The 19,425-nt window shown below is 52.3% G+C and overlaps 10 protein-coding genes across 10 annotated transcripts; 5 read left to right on the top strand and 5 right to left on the bottom strand.

The window, feature by feature from the left end:
* Window positions 1-30: 30 nt before the first annotated feature.
* COCCADRAFT_30831 (uncharacterized protein) lies at window positions 31-998 on the top strand (the record flags this gene model as incomplete). Its single annotated transcript, XM_007719745.1, has 2 exons — window positions 31-335; window positions 419-998. 2 exons carry the CDS (start codon window positions 31-33, stop codon window positions 996-998), a joined length of 885 nt encoding a protein of 294 aa, XP_007717935.1.
* Window positions 999-1,480: 482 nt separating this feature from the next.
* COCCADRAFT_110835 (uncharacterized protein) lies at window positions 1,481-1,732 on the top strand (the record flags this gene model as incomplete). Its single annotated transcript, XM_007719744.1, has 1 exon — window positions 1,481-1,732. A coding segment is annotated over one exon (252 nt), but the record flags the coding sequence as incomplete, so codon positions are not given.
* A 504-nt stretch (window positions 1,733-2,236) lies between these two features.
* On the bottom strand, window positions 2,237-4,291 carry COCCADRAFT_110849 (uncharacterized protein; the record flags this gene model as incomplete). Its single annotated transcript, XM_007719743.1, has 5 exons — window positions 2,237-2,624; window positions 2,672-2,870; window positions 2,934-3,845; window positions 3,952-3,990; window positions 4,189-4,291. The coding sequence occupies 5 exons, from the start codon at window positions 4,289-4,291 to the stop codon at window positions 2,237-2,239; spliced, it is 1,641 nt and encodes a 546-aa protein (XP_007717933.1).
* A 366-nt stretch (window positions 4,292-4,657) lies between these two features.
* Window positions 4,658-5,286, bottom strand: COCCADRAFT_41590 (uncharacterized protein; the record flags this gene model as incomplete). Its single annotated transcript, XM_007719742.1, has 2 exons — window positions 4,658-4,891; window positions 5,263-5,286. 2 exons carry the CDS (start codon window positions 5,284-5,286, stop codon window positions 4,658-4,660), a joined length of 258 nt encoding a protein of 85 aa, XP_007717932.1.
* A 2,386-nt stretch (window positions 5,287-7,672) lies between these two features.
* COCCADRAFT_57132 (uncharacterized protein) lies at window positions 7,673-8,092 on the top strand (the record flags this gene model as incomplete). The annotated part of the gene is made up of 1 exon (XM_007719741.2): window positions 7,673-8,092. A coding segment is annotated over one exon (420 nt), but the record flags the coding sequence as incomplete, so codon positions are not given.
* An 855-nt stretch (window positions 8,093-8,947) lies between these two features.
* On the bottom strand, window positions 8,948-10,455 carry COCCADRAFT_41588 (uncharacterized protein; the record flags this gene model as incomplete). The annotated part of the gene is made up of 2 exons (XM_007719740.1): window positions 8,948-10,377; window positions 10,434-10,455. 2 exons carry the CDS (start codon window positions 10,453-10,455, stop codon window positions 8,948-8,950), a joined length of 1,452 nt encoding a protein of 483 aa, XP_007717930.1.
* Window positions 10,456-12,057: 1,602 nt separating this feature from the next.
* On the top strand, window positions 12,058-12,264 carry COCCADRAFT_110832 (uncharacterized protein; the record flags this gene model as incomplete). The annotated part of the gene is made up of 1 exon (XM_007719739.1): window positions 12,058-12,264. A coding segment is annotated over one exon (207 nt), but the record flags the coding sequence as incomplete, so codon positions are not given.
* Window positions 12,265-14,310: 2,046 nt separating this feature from the next.
* On the bottom strand, window positions 14,311-14,466 carry COCCADRAFT_110846 (uncharacterized protein; the record flags this gene model as incomplete). The annotated part of the gene is made up of 1 exon (XM_007719738.1): window positions 14,311-14,466. One exon carries the CDS (start codon window positions 14,464-14,466, stop codon window positions 14,311-14,313), a length of 156 nt encoding a protein of 51 aa, XP_007717928.1.
* Window positions 14,467-15,944: 1,478 nt separating this feature from the next.
* COCCADRAFT_9722 (uncharacterized protein) lies at window positions 15,945-16,338 on the top strand (the record flags this gene model as incomplete). The annotated part of the gene is made up of 3 exons (XM_007719737.1): window positions 15,945-16,061; window positions 16,114-16,161; window positions 16,210-16,338. 3 exons carry the CDS (start codon window positions 15,945-15,947, stop codon window positions 16,336-16,338), a joined length of 294 nt encoding a protein of 97 aa, XP_007717927.1.
* A 2,130-nt stretch (window positions 16,339-18,468) lies between these two features.
* On the bottom strand, window positions 18,469-19,220 carry COCCADRAFT_9721 (uncharacterized protein; the record flags this gene model as incomplete). Its single annotated transcript, XM_007719736.1, has 2 exons — window positions 18,469-19,021; window positions 19,141-19,220. 2 exons carry the CDS (start codon window positions 19,218-19,220, stop codon window positions 18,469-18,471), a joined length of 633 nt encoding a protein of 210 aa, XP_007717926.1.
* Between the last annotated feature and the right edge of the window lie 205 nt (window positions 19,221-19,425).

Below are 19,425 nucleotides of genomic sequence, written 5' to 3'. Positions count from 1 at the left end.
TTCGGCTGCGCCTCAGTCTGGATCCCTTACATGCAATTCTTCAGCGCAAAGGGTTATCCGTGTTATGCGGTTAGCTACCGGGGTCATGGCGGGAGTTGGTATCCGGGGTTTTTGGGTTTGTATTTTACGAGTCGAGGGAGTATGGCGGGGGATCTGGTTGCGGGGATTGAGGCGGTGGAGGGGATGGAGGGGAGGAGGAGGGGGGAGGGAGAGAAGGTTAGGGTTGTGTTGGTTGCGCATTCGGCGGGGGGAGCGTTGAGTCAGTGGGTGTTGGGGAAGGGGTTGGTTAGGGTGAGGGGGTTTTGTATGTTTGCTGCTGTGCCGGGGTTTGGGTCGTATGTTATCCTTTTCTTATCCTTCTCATTTTCGTTGAGTATGGTGCTTGACGGATGGGGGGAAGATGCTAACGTGGAAATAGGTGGTCGTGTTATGCGTTCTGGGCCAGTTCAGCACTGCCGAACTTTGTTTACCGTTGCTTCCATTCTAGGTATCTACTTGCAACTACCAAGCAAGTCAAAGATCCGTTCTTTACGGCGTCGACGCCTTGGTCGGTTGTACAAGCTTTGGAGCGCCTGCTCAGCCCATACGAATCTATGCTCTGGGCCATGCAAGCGCTTTTTCCAATCGTCACAGGCCCAGATGTCATCCAGTCCATCGTTGGGTGGAAGCCGAAACAACCGACGAAATCAAATGCGGGTAAGAAAGCCGGTATTGTATCGAGACTGTTCGTTCTTGCTGCTGAGTTCGACGTCCTCTGTACACCTTTCGTCTTGCTAGACGCCGCAAAGCGCTACCGTACGGCATTCCTCGATTGCGTGAGACTGAAAAAACTAGATGGCGTGTCAGAGGATTCTGTCGACACTGCAAGTGATGAGAGTGCAGATTGTAACGGTGTAAAGTTTGAAATCGTAAAAGGAGTGGCGCACCATTTGCAGAACCATGTCGAGTGGGAAAAGGGTGCCGAAGTATTGCTTGACTGGGTCAAAGAGATCGATTGAGGTCTTGCAGCCAGAATTTCCTTATTGCCAATAGCCCATCCTGTTAGCAAACATATGTATTGTATAATAGCGACAATCCCCACTTGAAAGCACAAGCTACATTCACTCTCAGAGAAGGCGATGATCTTCGTCGGTAATCTGATTGGAAACCAACTTCCTGAAATCCACACTATCGTATGGGAGGATGAGCTATGGTTGAGTGGATATCCGCACCATATTTTGTACTTTTAGGCGAAATTTCCAGCCATGGCCATATTTAAGAACAGAGAAAGGTGCGCCACGACTTCTCATCCCCACAGCGCATGGAATATGACATTACGAAATTGCTCTCAGCCTCGACAACCACTCCAAAATGCTCACTGGCAACCAACATCACATCACATCACCCGACATCACTCGTTCTCAAACAAAATGACATCAAGATAAACATTTGCCATTGACGTCTGCGTGTATACGTACATGCACATTCCTCCCCTCAATACCAACCAAAAACATTGCCGTTATACAAAATCGGTTGGTATATATTTTCCCTTTTCCCAATTCTCTACGCCATGGACCCCATTGTTAACCGTAGACTCGAGAAAACAATCGTGTCGGGTTCAAAAGCTACTCCAGAACACACCCGCCTGGAAAAAGAAAGGAAGGCTCGAAGCCCAAACGTCGTCGCCGACGAAGATGCCCTCCAAAAACAAACGCCGAGCGCAACTCTAGACTGGCGCGCTACAAGTGAATAAGAGAAGGAATCGTTGTATAAGTGCCTGCACAACGCCAGTGAAATGATGAACCCAAACGTCAACCATATATACACCCCACCCATAGACAGTTTACTGAAGGGAATGTCGAAGAACAAGTCGTCATCATCCGACGTCGCAGACGACAAGTTTCGTAATCACATTGAGCAATTGGCCAGCCCCCGGGATTCCTTTGCCGTTCCAAGTGTCCGGCCCGATAAGGAATGAATGCAATCTAGTAGGTGATGTGAGGAGAGTGACCAAATTGCAGAGTTCCTGGATGTCAACAGGAGATTTACAATGACACAACGCCAAGCGCCAGTGCATGCATTGCTGAGAGTGACGTCGATGCGTCCGAGAGAGAAGGAGAGGAAGGAGAAGGTGCGGAGATTACAAAGTTGTAAGTGGAGGGTAGTGGTCGTCGAGGCTGCCAGTGGCGCGTGGGTTACACGAGAATGATGACAGCGTTTTCACTCCCAATTATCTGAACCTAGGTGAGCGACAATCTCAGTAATTGGAGGGGTAACGAGCGGTGTCTTCTTGGTGGGGTGAGGTGTTTCGATTGGGTGGGTATACGAACCGGTTCATCATCTGGCCTTGCTGCATGGGCATCATGTGGACACCATTAGGCTGCATTTGAGCGATGCCATATGGGTTTTGGTGGTTAATGTCACTTCCAAGGAAGTTGTTCATGGCGGCGCCGTGCAGACCTTGGGCCTGCGATACTGGGCAGTCCTTGTGAGCAAGGAGAAGTGTCTTGAGATTGACAATCTCCTCGCGAAGCTGCGTGACAGTAGCAGAGAGGGCATCATTCTCCGTGCTAAAAAGCTCAACCTTGGCCTGAAGGTTGGCGAGCCACTGCTTCTTACGTTGTCGACACTTGAGGGCAGCAACCCTAATTTACGTAAGTAACGTGACGTGGAAGCAGGTGTGTTTACATACCTGTTGCGCTCGAGGAAGTTCTTGCGCTTCTCCTCGTCGGTCATCTTGCGGCCCTTGCTGTCGTACTCCTCCTCCTTGATGTTGTTGTTCTCGTCGTCGGAGTCGCCATCATCCATGTCGTCACCCATACCTTGGTTGGCGTTGCTCTTCTTTCGCGAGTTCTTGGGACCGTCCTCAGCCTTTCGCTTGTTACCGGCAGCTTGTTTGCCATTAGCGGCACCCTTCTTCGCGCGTGACCGTGTGCCGGTCTTGGCTTGCTCACTCTGGCCGCTCTCTGAGAAATCTCCAGTCTCTGCAGATTGAACGCTGTTAATAGAGCCCTTGGTGTCACGACGGCTGTGGTTGGCATTGACAGGTTGGACAGGCATGTGACCAGCATTCATGGACTGCTGCTGAGGCGCCATGGAGTATGGCTGTTGGTTGTTACGGGCAGCACCATTCTGACTAGCAAAAGACAAGAGATCGTTAGCCGCGCTACTGACGTCATGGTTGGGATACGGTTCATTGTGAGCGCGCTGTTGTGGCGGTTGTGCCTGGTAGTTGTTGGTTTGGCGATCCATTACAGCAGGTGCGGCTTCGGGCTGGGACGTAGGGGCGTTGGACGTTGCCTTGTTAGCGTTGCTGTTGTTAGCCTGGTGCTGGGCAGCCGCGCGCAAAGCAGATTGCTGGAAGTCGGCAGTTCCAGGCGTGACACCAGCGCTCTGAAGATTGAAAATAGCTTGTGTGTTAGGGCTGGGGGCTGGGAACATAGAACCACCGCCACCAGGTGTGAGACCAGTACGAAGAGAGGACTCGTTCGGTGTTGGGAAGCCTCGGAATGACTCGCTAAAGTAATCAGTTTGTCCGGTTGGACCGCTGAGCATAGCAGGGCTCAAGGGACCGGCACGCAAGCCCTGCCACCCAGGTGTGATACCAGGAAGGGGTGAAGGTGACGTAATGTTGGCGACTGGGGGGAGAATAGGGCGGCCACCAGGAGTTTGCAGGTTTCCAGAATCGCCTCCAAAGGACTGCTCGAAAACGTTGGGCTCAAGGGAGAAGGGGTTGTGTACCGTGTTGAAATAATCGGGTGTATCGCCAGTGGTTGCGGGTGCTGGTTTTGGTGGAGGAGCCAATGGCTGGGCATTGGATGTCGTGGGCTTTGTGTCGGTAGAGCTGACTGCTTCCGTGGTAGCAGCTGGGGACAGGTCAGCATGCTGTGTTGATGGCAACAAGGAACTGCACGCAGCAGCAGCAGCAGCTCGAAGGGGAGAAGAGGGGACGTCAATGGCAGGGCTACTTACGCTGTGCTTTGGGAGATGACTCTGACGCCACAGGCTCTACTACAGGACCACGGTTAGTGAGGCTTGCACGAGCTGGCGATGATGCAATGGGCGTCGGGAAAGTTGAGGGTGACGACAATGCATGGGCGCAACACAGTAGGCGGGCGCAGCAGCAATGCGACGATATGACGAGGCGGCGGTGAGGTCGGGCAATACAGGGGGTGAAGAGACAAGGGGACAGGAGGTCGGGCTACACACCTTCAGACTTTGTCACGACAGTGAGACTATTTTTGCTGTCCTTGGGGGAGGACATGTTGGAGGACGGGGACGAGGTTCGGGCAGTCTGGGATGCAGCTGCCATACTTTGGGGTGGTGACGTAGCGGGGATAACGAGGGCGATCGCCTGGTGGTGCTTTCAGGCCTCGTCTCTTGTCTCGTCTTATTTGCACTTTTGCCGGGGGCAACGCGACGTGTCGGTGGCAGCTACAACTTCGGCACGCGCACTCTGGCTGGGCGAGTCGAGCAACTGCTTGGGCTACTCTTTCTACAACACGGTCAAAGGGGTCAGCGCATGCGCCTCTGGTGGTTGGGAGTCGTTGACGCGACAGACGTGGTTGCAGGCCGAAGAGATGATGGGCGGCGGTCCGGGGCAGTGGCAGGCGGTGGGAACGTGGCAAAGTCGGGCGCGAGAACAACAACAGCGACGTGGGCGACGCAACTACGTACCTCAGCAATGGGAAAAGGACGGGCGGCCAATGCGGGGTAGGGCCGTCTGAATCGGACAGAGTCGATACGGTGGAACGCGGGCGAGGTGGTGGCAGAGCTGGTTGAGATTCTGGCAGACGAATTTCAGTGGTGACGTCAAGCCCCTGGGGCGACGCTGGGTGGCCGTCGCAGCAGGGCGTAGCGAAGCAGCAATGGCGCTGGGCTTGGGTCCTGGGCTTGGGCGACTGGCACCGCGCTGCGGAGTCGTGGTTTGCGCGTACTGGTCGTGATGCTGGAACCTCGATGAGGCTCAAATTGGGGCGGGTGGACGGGGATTGTGCGTGTGGTGACGATGACAGTGAGGCGTTCGCGATGAGGTCAGAGGACAGGACGAGCGAGCAATTTCTGGGAGTGACGCAGCCAGCGCCAAGCACATAACGTGATTTCCTGGTTCGTAATCAAACACGGCCGCCCTCGTCGCCTGTCCGCCAATCACACGCAGCCACGCCCCACCCTCGCCCACACACCCGCCGATCTGCGCCCCCTTTTGGCCGCCCTGCCACGAGAGCGAGTGAGAGCGCAATCACACTATTCCTGTGCGTCCTCGCGATATTACCTGCTACTTACTCTGTACTCCCTCTGCCAGTCCATACGACTACTTACTTGCCCAAATGTCGCTACATATCACGCCGGGGGATCCTCAGTCATGCGCATCAAATACCATCCCCACTCACCTTCACTCCCCACCATCTCCCCCCACCACCACCACCACCACCACCATCACCACAACCACTACACTCCTACCACAACCACTAACCCTCACACGTCATGCTCCTGCCACCGCCAGTGAAGCTGCCACTCTGCACTGCTGGGCCCGCTGTAACGGCCAACGGCTCCCTTTCTGCCATATGCCGGTCCCGTTCCAGACCTCGATTCACCCATGTTTCGTCGATCCACGCTTCCCTCTCCTTTGTATCGGCTCCAGGCATGCCAGAGCATCCTCTCCGCGGGCCTCGCCGCTACCCTACCAATCACCTGCCCCCGTCCACCATATGGCCTTGTTTTTTCCCATGTCCATCGCGATCCCAACCATCGCCAAGCCACTGCCCTCTCCCCTTCAGCGACACGGACAGATGCTCCATCTGCTACCACGGCCTGCCCCTTCTGCTCAGGGGGGCCTGCCTTTGATGCGCCCACGCGAGCTAACCATTGTCTCCCTGCTAGTTCGCTAACCAAGGCGTGAACCGGTGCATATCAAAGCAATAGGTGGCTTGCCGCTTCCCCGGACTCGCATTCCTTTTGCTCAATACTCTCGACTACTCTGACAATCAGCAATCAACAAAGCACTCGAGGCATGGGCCGCTGCTAGCACCTGCAGCATGTCCGTCCAAAGCAATCATGAAAATCACGTCCCTCGTCGACCTGCTTTCATCATTGCGTCACTCTGGCACCTTCTCCACATCACGCATACCGCAACTCTCGCGCCATGCTTTTTTTGCTCCCAGCACTCGGCTACACACCACCTTCTCTAACCTGCCTGAATCATTTGCAGTCGGTCTAGAAGTGATCGGAAACGATCGCTTCTATTTCCAGCTTTGCTGACACTTTAACTTTGCTGCACGGTGCTTTTTCCCGTCAATACGCCCACTAAGTACTACCAGCCAACCACGCCTATGATTCAGGGCGACATGCAGTAAGTGTAGTGTAGACAACGACATGATTTTTTTCTGCTGTTGACGAGTCCGCGGCTGAACTTGTTCTTACTGGCCCCAAGATGCATGGACGTAGTATGTTGATATCTAGCAACGATGCGATACCCTGTCGTCTATGGGAAGAGACCCATGAGGTGGACATTATGTCGCACTGCAATTATCCCACGACCACGGTCCCGTGTCGGAAAAGTGGTCTAGCCATGAATCCATCACTATCACACCTAACCCCCTTTCCCAACACGGTCTAGGACACAAAAAAAGCTTACTTGCAGTCAAACTGTCTCGAGTTCAACTGAATTGTTTGTCAATCGACGATATCTTTTAGTGTACCGCTAAGATGAGACAAACAAACGTTGTCTGTCACGTTTGATCATTTGGACGTCATGACTCGCTTTCAAGGCGTTGAGGACACGGTGAAGTTCGTGTCTTGACGCTACATGAGAAACAAGGATAGGATTGCCCAGGTAGTGTATAGGACTGCACTCACTGTAGCTATACCGAAAATATGAGATTTAGAATATAATCAAGAAGTGTAGAATATCAAGAGTAATCTTCAGCAGATCATCGCGCTATGGTTCTTTCGGAATCTGTTAAGCGCATAGCACGCGTGCTACTCTCTGCATAAGCTTGTGTTTATCCGATTACGCAGTAATCTATCGCACGTGCACACGTTTTTATGTGCTCCAGATGTTGACGAAAGGCATGTACGTTCGAGTGTAAAACCCCAAGTCGCTCTTTCCCAGGAGATTACAATACCAAGTCTACATGCCAAACAAAACTACACGCTGATATTGTTTTTTTATTCACTCTGTACACAACCATTAATTCTTTCCAACGCTTCTTGTTTGGTAAAAAAAAAAGATCCTGATTATCGATACATTCGCTCGACAAACATACTCTGTTTGCGCATAGCACGAGATATGGAGCCAGGATAACAGACAACTCTCCAATCTCATCATGCCGGCAGAGAAAAGAAAAAAAACTACAAACACAAGAGCCAATCCATCAATTCGCATGACTTCCCTTACCAATCGCAACCTTGAAAGCGACGCAAAATGCAACAACACACCATAGCCGTCGCAGTTTCGGTACCTGCCTAGCACCGGGGAGCTCCGACGCGGTGGGCTGGAGGGGTATCGTACATACACAACCCACCCACCTTTCCTCACAACCTACCGCCGCACCTCCAACCTCTTCCTCACCCAACTCGCCCTCTCCACCATCCTCACAAGCGAATGCCAACATCAACCCCCCGCCTAACCTCCCTCCTCTCGCACCTCTCCTCTCCCAGCGCAACAAACACACCAACGCCCACAACAATGACCACCACCACCACCCCCGCAAAACCCCCAATTACATGCCATGTCCTCGACACAACCATCGGCCGCCCCGCCGCCAACATCCCCGTAACCCTAACTCTCCATCCCTCCCCCTCCTCCTCCTCTTCCACCTCCAGTTCAACCTTAACCTTCACTGCAACAACAAACAGCGACGGTCGCGTAACCGCCTGGACGCCTTCAACCCCCTTCTCCTCCACCACACTGTCCGAAGCATTCGCACAAGCGGGGGATCAGCGGTATGGATTGACGTTTGACACGGAAGCGTATTTTGGACAAAGGGGCATAGCCACGTTTTTTCCCGAGGTCGAGGTCAAGTTTGTAGTGAGGGAAGGGGGGAAGGCGGAGCATTATCATGTTCCGGTGCTGTTGGGGCCGTTTGGGTATACGACGTATCGGGGGAGTTAGATGAGTGTGGGGCGTACATGGTTGTGGGAAAGAAGGAGGGGGGGGGGTGTAGATGGGTTTTGAGGAATTGAAAGATTGAAGGAGATACAGACATGTACATGCAAAGAGGAGATATGTGTATATGATTTTCAAAGATAAAGATTAGGGATGGAAGGAGGAATTGATAATATATCAACACTACTGCATTTCTAACATATAAAGCAAGGACCAGAAGAAAACTTTGTTTCTCTCATCTCTTGACTTTTTTTTGCTATTTCACTTTCTACATCTCCCCATCTACACTTCCTTCATTCCTTCCTCAACTTCCTCTCACGTACTCAACACTTCAACTCAACTCACACAAAGAGAGAGCCACCCTCCTCATAGATACATGTGGAAAAATATAAAAAAAGAGAAAAAAAAAGGAAAACGTACGTCAGCGCTAGACGTCAAGTATAGACAAGTAGAAAAAAAAGAGATCATGACCTTCCAGAAAGGAAGAGAAAGAAAAAAAAAGAAGCAACAAGCAAAAGATCCTTGGGATATCAATGAACGGGCGAGGTCAAGACAGACAGACACACTCTGAGGCACACATCTAGATAAAGATAGAGAGGAGGCGCACAGAGAAAAGATGAAGAGAGGGGGTATCCAAGACAGGATGAAAGGAGAGAGCGAAGACAATGGCATCCCGAGATGCCAGACCTCGGTCCATACACACACACACATAGTCCCTAGACCCCTTTGATTTCGTAGAATGCAAGAACAAAAACACTAGCTCGGCCCAGCCTTGCCGGACTTGGGTGGGTTTTCAATGTCGACCCGTGACATCAAGTCCCCCCTCCCGTTGTGAAGAGAATCGAAAAAAAAATGTTTCGATTACAGTTCACTTCGGTTGGTGTCTGCAAAGGGACTGGTATCTCTTCGGTTGGAGATGGTGCTGCCTCGCTTCGAAGCGGATGATTCTTCGACAATGGGTGTCATTGGGGTGCGGAGGCCAGACGACGGGTCGTAGGATGTGATGCGCTGAGACATCATGGGTCGGGCGTTATCGAGCGATGAGTTGTCGGAAAAGGGGCTGTTGTCCATGTGGGGAGTTGTGTCTTGGAATTCGGTGACATCGGAATCACGGTTGGGTGATTTGCTAAGGAGTGTCTGGTTTGCGCGTGTGTGGTCGTCCTCCTCGTCTTCAGTGTCTGATGCCAGGCTTCCTCTGCGTGCGCGCGAGTGTTCCCTACCATCGTCGGATGAGAGCGTGGAGCTGGCAGTAAGAGGTCGTCCGGCCGAGGCGCGACGTTCGGGTGTGTTGACTAGGGTTCGTTCGGTATCCGTGGTTGAGCTTGAGCTCTTTGGTGGCGTGATCTCTGAGCTCTTCTTCTTGGTGATATGTAGAGCCTTGACCGGACCGAGCTGGGCGGTGCTACGGACAGAGTTGGCTGGGCTGATACCGGGCATTTGGATGCGAATGGGCTTGAGAGAGTGCTTGGGGTCGATCGATGGTACTGGTGGTGTCTGGGTGGGTGTTTCTCCTGGGCTGTTTGATCCCGTCGACTTTACGCTAACAACGGCGGCCTTGCCACGCACAATGGTCTGCGCAGGAAGTGGAGAGACAATGGCGTTCTGGCGGTACATGGTGGATGCGACACTGCCTCGTTGGGCAAGGCTGGGTGCGATGCTGGTGCGGCCGGCAGTGCTAGAAGACATCATGGAGTCGCGGAAGTCGGGGACGAAGAAGTGCTGGTCGGCAGACGAGTAAGGGCTGCTCTTGCCCGATGAAGGCGACATGGAGGGGATCGGAGGGACGGGAGGAACAAGCAGGTCGGGAGATCCGGGGTTGCCCGAGCGGTTGGTGACGCCGGGAATGTAGGCGATTTGGATAATGTTTGAGGCGCGAGTGAGGACGGACGAGGCCATGGAAGCGACGGTGTGTGTGGATGCGCGGGCGCTGCGGCGCGACTCGAAGTCGTTGTCCTTTTCTTGCTCGACAACGTCGACATCGTTCCATTCGGGCTGCTGGGAAATGGGCCTCCTCTTGCCCTTGAGGCAGTACTTCCAAACTACGAATGTGAGAATGGCGACGACTAGGATACCTCCAATAACACCACCGGCGATGGCGCCGACGTTTGGTTTGCTGGGCTCAGCGGGAGCAATGGTAGGGTCGACCTGGCAGTTGACGGAGGCGCACTCGTCGCATGTTCGCGAGTTCTGGACACAGACCTGGTTGGCCGGGCACTTGATGCCCTCGCAGGACAGTGGTGCTTGCTCACACAGCTTGCATCGCTTCTCTATCCGAAAGACGTTTTCGGCGTCTGGCAGCAGGTTAGCATGCGGCCATGTGGGATCGTCTGGCGGGTGCGGATGGTACCTCGAAGCGCACGGATAGACATGGTGGGCGGTTAGGAGATCAGCGGACCCTGCTGATGATGATGATGATGATGATGATGGTGAAGGCGAAAATGACGAAGAAGAAGTACGGCAAGGAGATGAAGAAGAAGCAACGTGGGCCAGCAGTCAGCCGTGGACACGCCCAGGTCGGGGTGCAGCAGTGGCTGGTTACGGGTAGATCAGGGCTCTTTTGGCGGAAATAACGGTGCGCGTGGAGTGCAGTCGGGTGGGTGGTTGTGAAGGAAGGCGGCGCAAAGAAGAAGACGAAGAAGAACAGAAGACAAGATAACGAGTGACGGCGAACAAAGACGGGCGGGCGGTCGCGCAGCAAAGAAGGGCGGCGGCGACGCGAGGGTGGGTGGGTGTGTGTGTAGGGTGGAGGAAGAGACAAAGAGGCAGGGCCGTGTTGGGCGGGTGCACAGCGGCGGCGGCGGGCTTGTACAGTAAGATGAGGGTATGGGGGGTGGGCAAGGGCCGAGAGTGTCTGGCTGGCCAGGGAGGCCGCGCGTGTTTCGTCTCGTTCCGCGAGGGCCAGAGGCTGCAAGGTGCCCGGCGTGGGACAGCGTCAAACTCCACCGGAGGGACTCGTCTATGCTTCTTGCAAAGGGCAGTCGGTCTTGTTGGCGATGGTGTAGCAAGCCGTCGGCAGGCGGCGATTAGGCGTGTGGGCTAGCAGGTTATCATATAAACGGTGGTGGTGAAAGGGTCGGCGCATGCACCGCCAAATAGCAGCGGACAGCGGACCAACTGCCCTATCCTCACCACCAACACGTCCGTTCGTGGTCAAGCGGCCTCGGCCCAATCTATTTATTGCAAGGCCCAGCCGTGCGAGCTGCCGCGAACACAGCGAACTCGCGCCCAGCTGCTTAATCCTCAACCTTGTGCCAGCCCCCCGCTGTGATTGGCCCCCGTCCTCGTCAGACTGCGCGTCTAGATTTTTGCCCAGTCGTCGCCAGCAAGCCACGAGAGTAATATCTTCAGTGCAATGTACACATGTCCTCCTATCATGGCTGCTGCCACTCGTCTGTTGCCGCAAGCCACTGGCACGCCTGTCCTCAACACATCTCTCTCTGTACACCTCTATTCCCCAAACTGCCGGGCTCCTCCTCAACACCACGGTCCTGGTCGCTGCATCTGTCTTTCTATCGGCTTACCCTGTTAAACATTGTCTGCCAAACAAGCTGTAAGCCTGTCGTTATCGGCCTCTGTGGGCTGAGCCCGTATCCGCATCCTTTCATTTCCTTTGCCTCAGCCGCGCCACAAGTCGACGACGCGCCACCTTCTACCGCCTCCCCCCGTCTTACTGTGTCCCATTCGCAAAGACATAACAACTGCGTATACCATCATGGGCCATGCCCCTTGTCCCCTCCACTTTGGCTTTTTTCCCTGTCGCTGCCGATCCCAAACGGTCGAGACCGCCGCATCTCACCTCCCTCTTTGGCCCTCGGCATGCCTGCCATCCACTCTTTTGCATTTTCAACCTTGCAGCCATCTTATAGGCCCAGCTATCTGTTAACCATTCTGCGCACTTTTTTTTCAATAGCCTGTTCTCTCTCGCTTGCACTTGCTTTCCAATAGTTCGTCCATTATGCACAAGCACCCCTTTTTTGCCTAAACATATACTTCTTTCCAACCACATTAATACCGTTTTTTGTGCATTTGCCGTCGCAACTATATACCAACTACCCTTTGTCTTCACCCCCGTGGCTTGCCTTGGCTTCAGATCCACCTCCACCACTTTCCATGTTTTCCTTTTCGTCATTCAAACTCTATTATCCTTCCCCCACCATTCAATCCGCTCGAACGGCTGAAAATAGCCCACAAACTGTATTCTCGACTCATGTCCAACTTTGATCCTTAGTCCATCATTTACCCGTATTCAACCAAACTCACGCCCATGCCTCATCATCGCAGCTCCACCTCAACAGCTCAACATCACCATTGCCATTGTCATCATCACTATAAGCAAGGCAGTAGATGCAAAGGAGACTCTATACTTCATCCTCTCCCCTGTTGACGCGTCATTGTTCTGTGACAACAAAGGACATGTAAAAAGAATACACGGCGGCTGTGCATCCATCTACACACAACCCGTCTTGGGCTTCAACATGTCACCTTTGCATGCGACTGTAGCATCACCTGCGTCTCGCATAGATTGCCCATCTCTAAAGTCTGCCCAAGAGCAAGAGATTGTCTTTATTGTCGTCTCGTATCCTCGTTCGTCACTTGGGAAATGAAGGAAGCCAAAGTAATATCGATACCCCTCAAGCCCGGTGGAAAAAGAAACACCTAGAGGTATTCATCCAAGAGACCAGAAAACGAAGCAATATACAAAGGTGAAATTTGTCCAAGGGCTTTTGTTAGAGTCGTGTATCCAGCCTCGGAACCGGGCCGGATATTACAATCTCACCTTCCAATCTCCCTTTGCACCATCCATCTCCTACTAGCAGATGGAAAATGCCATACCAACAAAAGCAAAGGCTTCTTCTTTTACTAGCTCTTCATTTTTACGCCACTCACTGTCCGCGTGTCATTTCCTTCAACACCACACACGACCCCAGGTGACTACTCTTCAGCCAGCACCGTCCCGACTGAAAATCCCTCATATTCCACTCCTCGCACTACGCCTCATCATTGGAATGTTCTTGTCTTCCTTTTTCGTTCCACAACGGATGCGTCCTCGTCCCGTTGCCGACATGCTCTGCTGGCAGTATGATCGGCATTTTGCAGCCGTCCTCGTGAACCTAGTGGCCTCACTTTCCAAGTCAATGACTAGCCCCCAAAGCTCCATGTGGCGCATTCATTCACTCCATTGAGACACCGGAAAACCTGTCAGAAGTGAAAAAAATGGTCCCGGAATAACACATCTCAAGCCCTTTGGTCTGATGCACATGGTAATACGTCCTTGTGATCCAACAAGAAGACCGGTGTCCCTCTTTGGAGCAAAGCCTGTTTCGTATCAAAGATACCAAGTCGTCCTTCGTGGCGTCTCCTGGTGCCTGCAAATCAGGTACATGCAAGGAGGGAGCCTGATGCTAAGTGGATACCCCCATCTTGCTCGTTCCAAGCCAGCGCGCGCTTGCAATTCTTTGCATGTGGTATGGATCCACGCCCAGCTGTATCTCTATCCCTGCTTCATTCTTGTGACTGACCCTACCCAATCACCACATGAGGCGTCTTTTGGCATCACCACGTACACATGTACAGCGGGAATCTGAAAGAAAAGGGCGGGAGGCGGCAGCGTCCCATTGACACGACGTTTGTGGGTCAATAGCGGTCCATCGCTAGGGCCTTTCCGCATCCGGTGCTGCTATCAACGGGAACTTAAGGCGACAGAACTAGGTATCCTGGCATCCATGGCACACACAGGAATGTGACGCGTCTTTGATTCGGCGTGGCAACTGGGCATACAATCTCCAGAAAGTGATGCTTCACAATGGCTGTTCGGCCAACACGTCGAGACTTGTCGTTATCGTGAAATCCAAAGGTGGGGCCATGTCCCGGCTGCAGGCCACGCCGGTGACTGCACTGGCCAGGAACCGAGGCAGCCTCGTGGTGAATACAGTAGCTCTTTGCCTATCCCCCGAGCGTAGGCGAGCGGCTTCGGAGAACGGGGCGCATTTTCATCGGCAGACATACTTACTACTCTGCTCGGGGAAGGTGATTCTCCCGCCCCGCAGATTTTCTGTCCGTAGTACTACTACCCCGCATGCGTCCTACCATACCGCTATAGAGACAGATCCATCGCCGCCATACTCCCGACGAAGCTATGGAATCTCCGGCTGCATCTTGCACGAATTGCAGAGTATACCGGGCTACGTCACCTTGTGCAGAATCTCCATTCATCGTTAAAATGCTCAATGCCGTGCCTGTCCAGTATGGCGTGATGCTGCATATCCCGTAGCAGGGCACCTTGTACGCCCGCAGTAATACCGATAGCAGAGGTTCCTATACGGTTCCACGTCTTCTATAGTAGTGAATTGTAGTCGTAGATCCTTTCGTTTTGGAGGCATCATGCCAGTCAAAGCAGTCAAATGTCGTTTGGATTCGGGCTCATGCAAGGTGAGTTGGCGTATGAGCAGATTGCATTGCAGAACTTGCGCGGTAAGCCCGACGCATGGAGGGTATGCCCTGTAACCGTGACAGGTGCTTGGATCTCGGGCATTGGGCACATGTTCGTCTCCCTCGCACACGTGTACGCGATTCATGCACCCTCTCCAAGAGCCGTGACCGTCACCAGATTGCCGATCCGGTAACGATCTTGAATGGAATAGCAAGCCCGGAAAAAGCAAAGCGTGGTTTTTGCACTGCATCGGTTAGGCAAGACATTCTGCTCCGAGTACGCTATGGGTGTAAGCCCCAGCCGCGAGCAGTTTCACATCCAACAAAGAGTGACGACTCTTGAGCGTTTCATCACCCACCTCCATACTGCATTGCGGTTACTCCCACTGGCGGCACCGGATTGTGTTGATAATGACAAGCGGGGTAACCCAAGCTTACATCATGGTCAGGCTGTGTATTGCCACTTCGTGCTGGCGCTGCGTTGGTCCACCGTGGGAGAAGCCCGGATGCCTAAGTAGGGTTGATGCGTAACACTTGTGAGTAGGCGAATGGTATTTCAGTATGAAAGCTGGGGTAGCTTGGCCTTCGCATATTCATGTACCATTCTGCTGCAACCATACCCAGTGTGTGGCGTACCTGAAGGGGTCTCCCTGCTCCCCACGACCATGGAGACCTTGTGCCCGAGGAATCTAGCGGTGAAACCAGCAGAGCCGACTTGCTCACACCTTGTCACCGTCCTCTTGGTGTGGACACCGTGGGATGATAGCCGGCGTCAATCATGGAACGCCTTCTGAACGATGATCGGCATGGTATGTGTGTTCGCCAAGATGCTGTTGGTGCGTCGTCAACATCAGCCGGTCAGATTATGCCTCTAGGGAGGGTGTAAAGCGAAGAAGAGAGTGTTGTAAATCTCTCCAAAGGTCGCGGTGGCAAAGAGATCGTCTTAAAGTGTCTGCAGTCGTTCTGTACAACCCGAATCTATAGACGTGGCAGCTGTGCTGGCTTTCTCACACATTAATGCCGAGATGTGATGCATATCGAGTTCGGCCATGGACTGTCAAAGATGCCAGGTTTTCTTGACGAGTTAGGAAGCTTTGTGAGCGGTCGATTTGTAAAGGGTGTCCTGCGGTTCGGTCTTTCTCGCTGCCCAATGGCGTTGGTTGGGCTGAGCAGGGCGAACAATGAGGCGAAAGGCATCAGTGCGTCCACGCCCAACGAGGACTTGGTCGCAACGGATGCGTCGCACCTTCGCCCCGAGAGGGTCCGGTGTGTAAGTGGTTATGTGTAAGCGGATCCGGGACAGGAGGCCTTTGGTCATGTGTATAAGTCTTCTGCGTGCCCAACCTCAATTCCACCACCCGCACGCAACGAAGAACATAGTCCGGCCCCAATCATAAACCCCTCTCGTGAACAATCCAACTCAAACAACATGGCGGTACCCAACTCCTACTTTGTGCCAGGCTTTGGCATCTCAAGAGCCGTCATCCAGAATGAGATCCGATACCATTGCGGCCCGGATGCGATAGTGCGTCCCTACACTTTCCAGGTATTTGGTAGTCGCTCTTGCACTATATGACAAGTGCTGATCCGCTGGCCAGGGACGTGACGGCTTCTTGATCACGACAATTGGGCCTCCATTAACCAAGGTACACGACCTGGCCCATATAATGTTGCTTGGAGACTGACAAGTACAGGCTCAAATTGAGGATCTGAAGATGTCTTCTCTCGAATACGAAGAGAAGCAATCTCGTATTGCTGACGAGACCAATGTCTTCGTAAATGCACCCATCCCGATCACCCAACGAATACGACGAAGCACCTGATGCGGTGCATGCGCCAGCCGTGGCTTTGATACCACGACCGGGTCTTCGAAAAGCTTCTGTCTTATACCCTGTACCTTGGCAGATGTATCATGTTCTCTTTGCCGGAGTATGGATTTAGCGCGCATATTGCCTCTGGGTTGGCTCTCTGATGATCTTATTATATACTTTTTGGTTCCTCTGATGACCTGGGATTTGGAGTTTGGTTTTCTAAAGAGTTGATCTCTTCCGATGAATATTTATCTGCCTGGACAAGCTGAGAAAGTTGTAATCTTATCGTCAGTTGAAAGTATTTGTTCGTTCATCGAAAGTCTGATGATTCCAAGGTCTTGTATGCTTCCGTAAATGGCCGTGATTTGAGTCCAGTCGCGTCTGTTGTTTTTGTGTTTCTGGCATCTACGACGCGCAGCCAGGAAGACAAGATTCGTCTCGTTATGCGCACTGCCTGGAGTACTCTCGGGAGCTTGGTTGGATGTCGCTTATGGCATGGCCACACAATGAAAGTTGGATTTCGTGACGCATCATCCGGGTTATGCTGATGACTGAGATGGTGAGTGGAAAGGCTGAAAGCACTGACTATCTGCGATATAGGTGCGTCGCGCCTTCGAGGCTGAGCACCTGCGTTGACAGCGGGGACAGAGAACATCCCGTGGTGTATAGTGTCGGATTCATTGCCTGTGGATTCTTATGAGAAACAAAGGTGGGACATGAGTGTCAAGTATTGTTGATGTTGTGGTAATGGGGCGGAGCTTGAGCCACTCTCACTTCCAAGATGCAGGAACGAGTGACGTGTGATTGGACAACCCGTCAAGCGAAATCATGACTGGTGTGAAGTGTCGTCACAAACAACGCAGCGACTGATGTGACGAAAAGCGTCTCGACACGTTGCCCCATGCGCTGTTGTCTTATTAGTTGTTGCAAGGTATGTACGTCTGGCGAAACCAAAACCAATATTTGCATCGAAGTCAAATTTATAGGCGTGCAACTAAAGCCGCAGTATACTGATAATAGTTCTGCATAGACTCGCAGTGTCCCCTTCAACATTCGTCACACACTGGCTAGCGCTGCTCAGGTACACCCTGATTTTAGAATGCGCTGACTTCCTTTGCTTTAACTGGCCTTTGCAAGGCGAAGCTCTGTTGCTGCCTCTTTAGCGATACCTCACTATCAAACATCATGCTCTCGAGTACATGAGTCATGCCTAACTAACTTGTCTGAGACTCAGTTTTCTGCACCCATATGCATGCCCGTTAACGCTGAGATTGGCCATGTCCACAGCAAAGACGGGAATACTGATCTAACCTATTATAGAATAGTTCCGAAAATGGTCACTGAAACAAGAACAGCAAGTGAGTTTTCACACAAATTTTCACGCCTTGATTTCTTGAGCTTTCACATATCGTGCTGCCTATAAGCACAACAGACAATGCCTATCGTCTCGTGCGCGATCTTGTTCGCCGACAAGTTCTTTCGTTGAAAACCACACCCATTACCGATACATGGATACGGATTACGATCCACTGTGCCACCTGAGAGATCGCAAATGCAATGCGATACGTGTGTACCTAAAACAGGACGCTCGCTTTTGGCTTCGGAGTTTTGTTCACGAGGCATCCAGTAAACGAACTCAGGTTTCACAGACATGCGCCGCCACACAGTCAGCAAGCCAACCCCAACCAATGGCTTTGTGGCAGCCGCATAGTGAACATGACACACATAGATTATAGATATTGGCTAAATCGTTGATTTGTCATCAGTTCATTACAACTCGGCACTTTGGCGGAGTGGTTAACGCGCTGGCCTGCTAGTCCTGTATGGGAAAGTTAGCCAGTTCCTTCGGGAGCGTGTGTTCGAATCACACAGGTGTCGCACCAACCAACTTTTTTTGCTTTCCTTCTTGCATCAGACATTAATGTATGTGATAGCTCTGGTGATATCATTTTAGTCTATGAACGAAGCTCTGGGTATTGCTGTCTTTTTGCACTCGTGCTGTAAAACCAATGGCACAAGTGGTTCTTCCACAGCAAGTACAAAGCGGATACCAACGGAACTGAGAAGCAGATTATAACACTTCAAGCAATTTCCAAATGGTACTAATGGCACACGGTGTGTGCAGTCTCCACGTCTTGAAGACTACATAACATTACACATATCTGGTCCCTGACTCTTTGCGCCAGCTTCCGTTGTCGTCTTCGCGCTTGTTTTCGCGATATCTTCTAACACTTCGCGGCACAATTCACCCGTCAGCGCACTGCACTCTGCATAGCGATCGCAAAGCATCTGCTGTGCAGTCTGCACCCCTTCATGCGGCATAACGCTAGCGCCTTTGCCTTTCTTATCCTGCCCATGTTCCTCTATCGTCCATTGCTTTCTAAGATCCCTCTTCAGTCCCAAGACCATGACCGGCAGATTTTCGTCATAGTTGAAGTGCTTGTTCACAATAGGCAGCCATGTCGTTGATAGGGATTCAAGCGAGGCGCGCGAGGAGATGTCGTAGCAGAGGATCACGAATTGAGGCTTCAGGAGAGTGTAGTTGTAAGGCGAAGCGGTATCGAAGAACTGGATTCTATATGGACGGCCGTAGAGTGAGATGTCGAAAGCGTAGGGCTGGTCTATATCGCGCAACGTTGGGAGCTCGTACGGTGGAAGGTCGTCACCTCGAGGTTGGATACCAAGGCTCAGGCGCCTATTACCATGTCAGCAGTGTAAGCGATGGCTTTTATGCGCTATCATTCACATGAGATGCAGCCTTCATAGGCGTGCTATGGGAAGCGCCAAACGGCGCGTGACGCTTGCCAGACTTACGATAAGAATGTCGACTTGCCGACTTCTGCATCACCAAGTAGCAGCACATTAATCTCTGGAGGAATTGATGCATAGTCCATGTTGAATTCGAATGCCTTGCGGCATAAGTTGTTCAAAGCAGCTTCATACTTGCTATTGCTATCGCGACAGAGGTTCAAGAGTGACGGATATGCCTAGGCACGGAGATAGGCGTTAACAATGTCTTGGCAGAAGAGCACTAAAGATGATGGTATACTATTATTATTATTATTCCATTATAGTCCTGTATCAGCCGTTGGCTATGTA

The sequence above is a fragment of the Bipolaris zeicola genome, assembly GCF_000523435.1.
Source record: "Bipolaris zeicola 26-R-13 unplaced genomic scaffold scaffold_343, whole genome shotgun sequence".
Classification (NCBI taxonomy): domain Eukaryota; kingdom Fungi; phylum Ascomycota; class Dothideomycetes; order Pleosporales; family Pleosporaceae; genus Bipolaris; species Bipolaris zeicola.
This window is presented reverse-complemented; position numbering and strand designations above follow the sequence as displayed.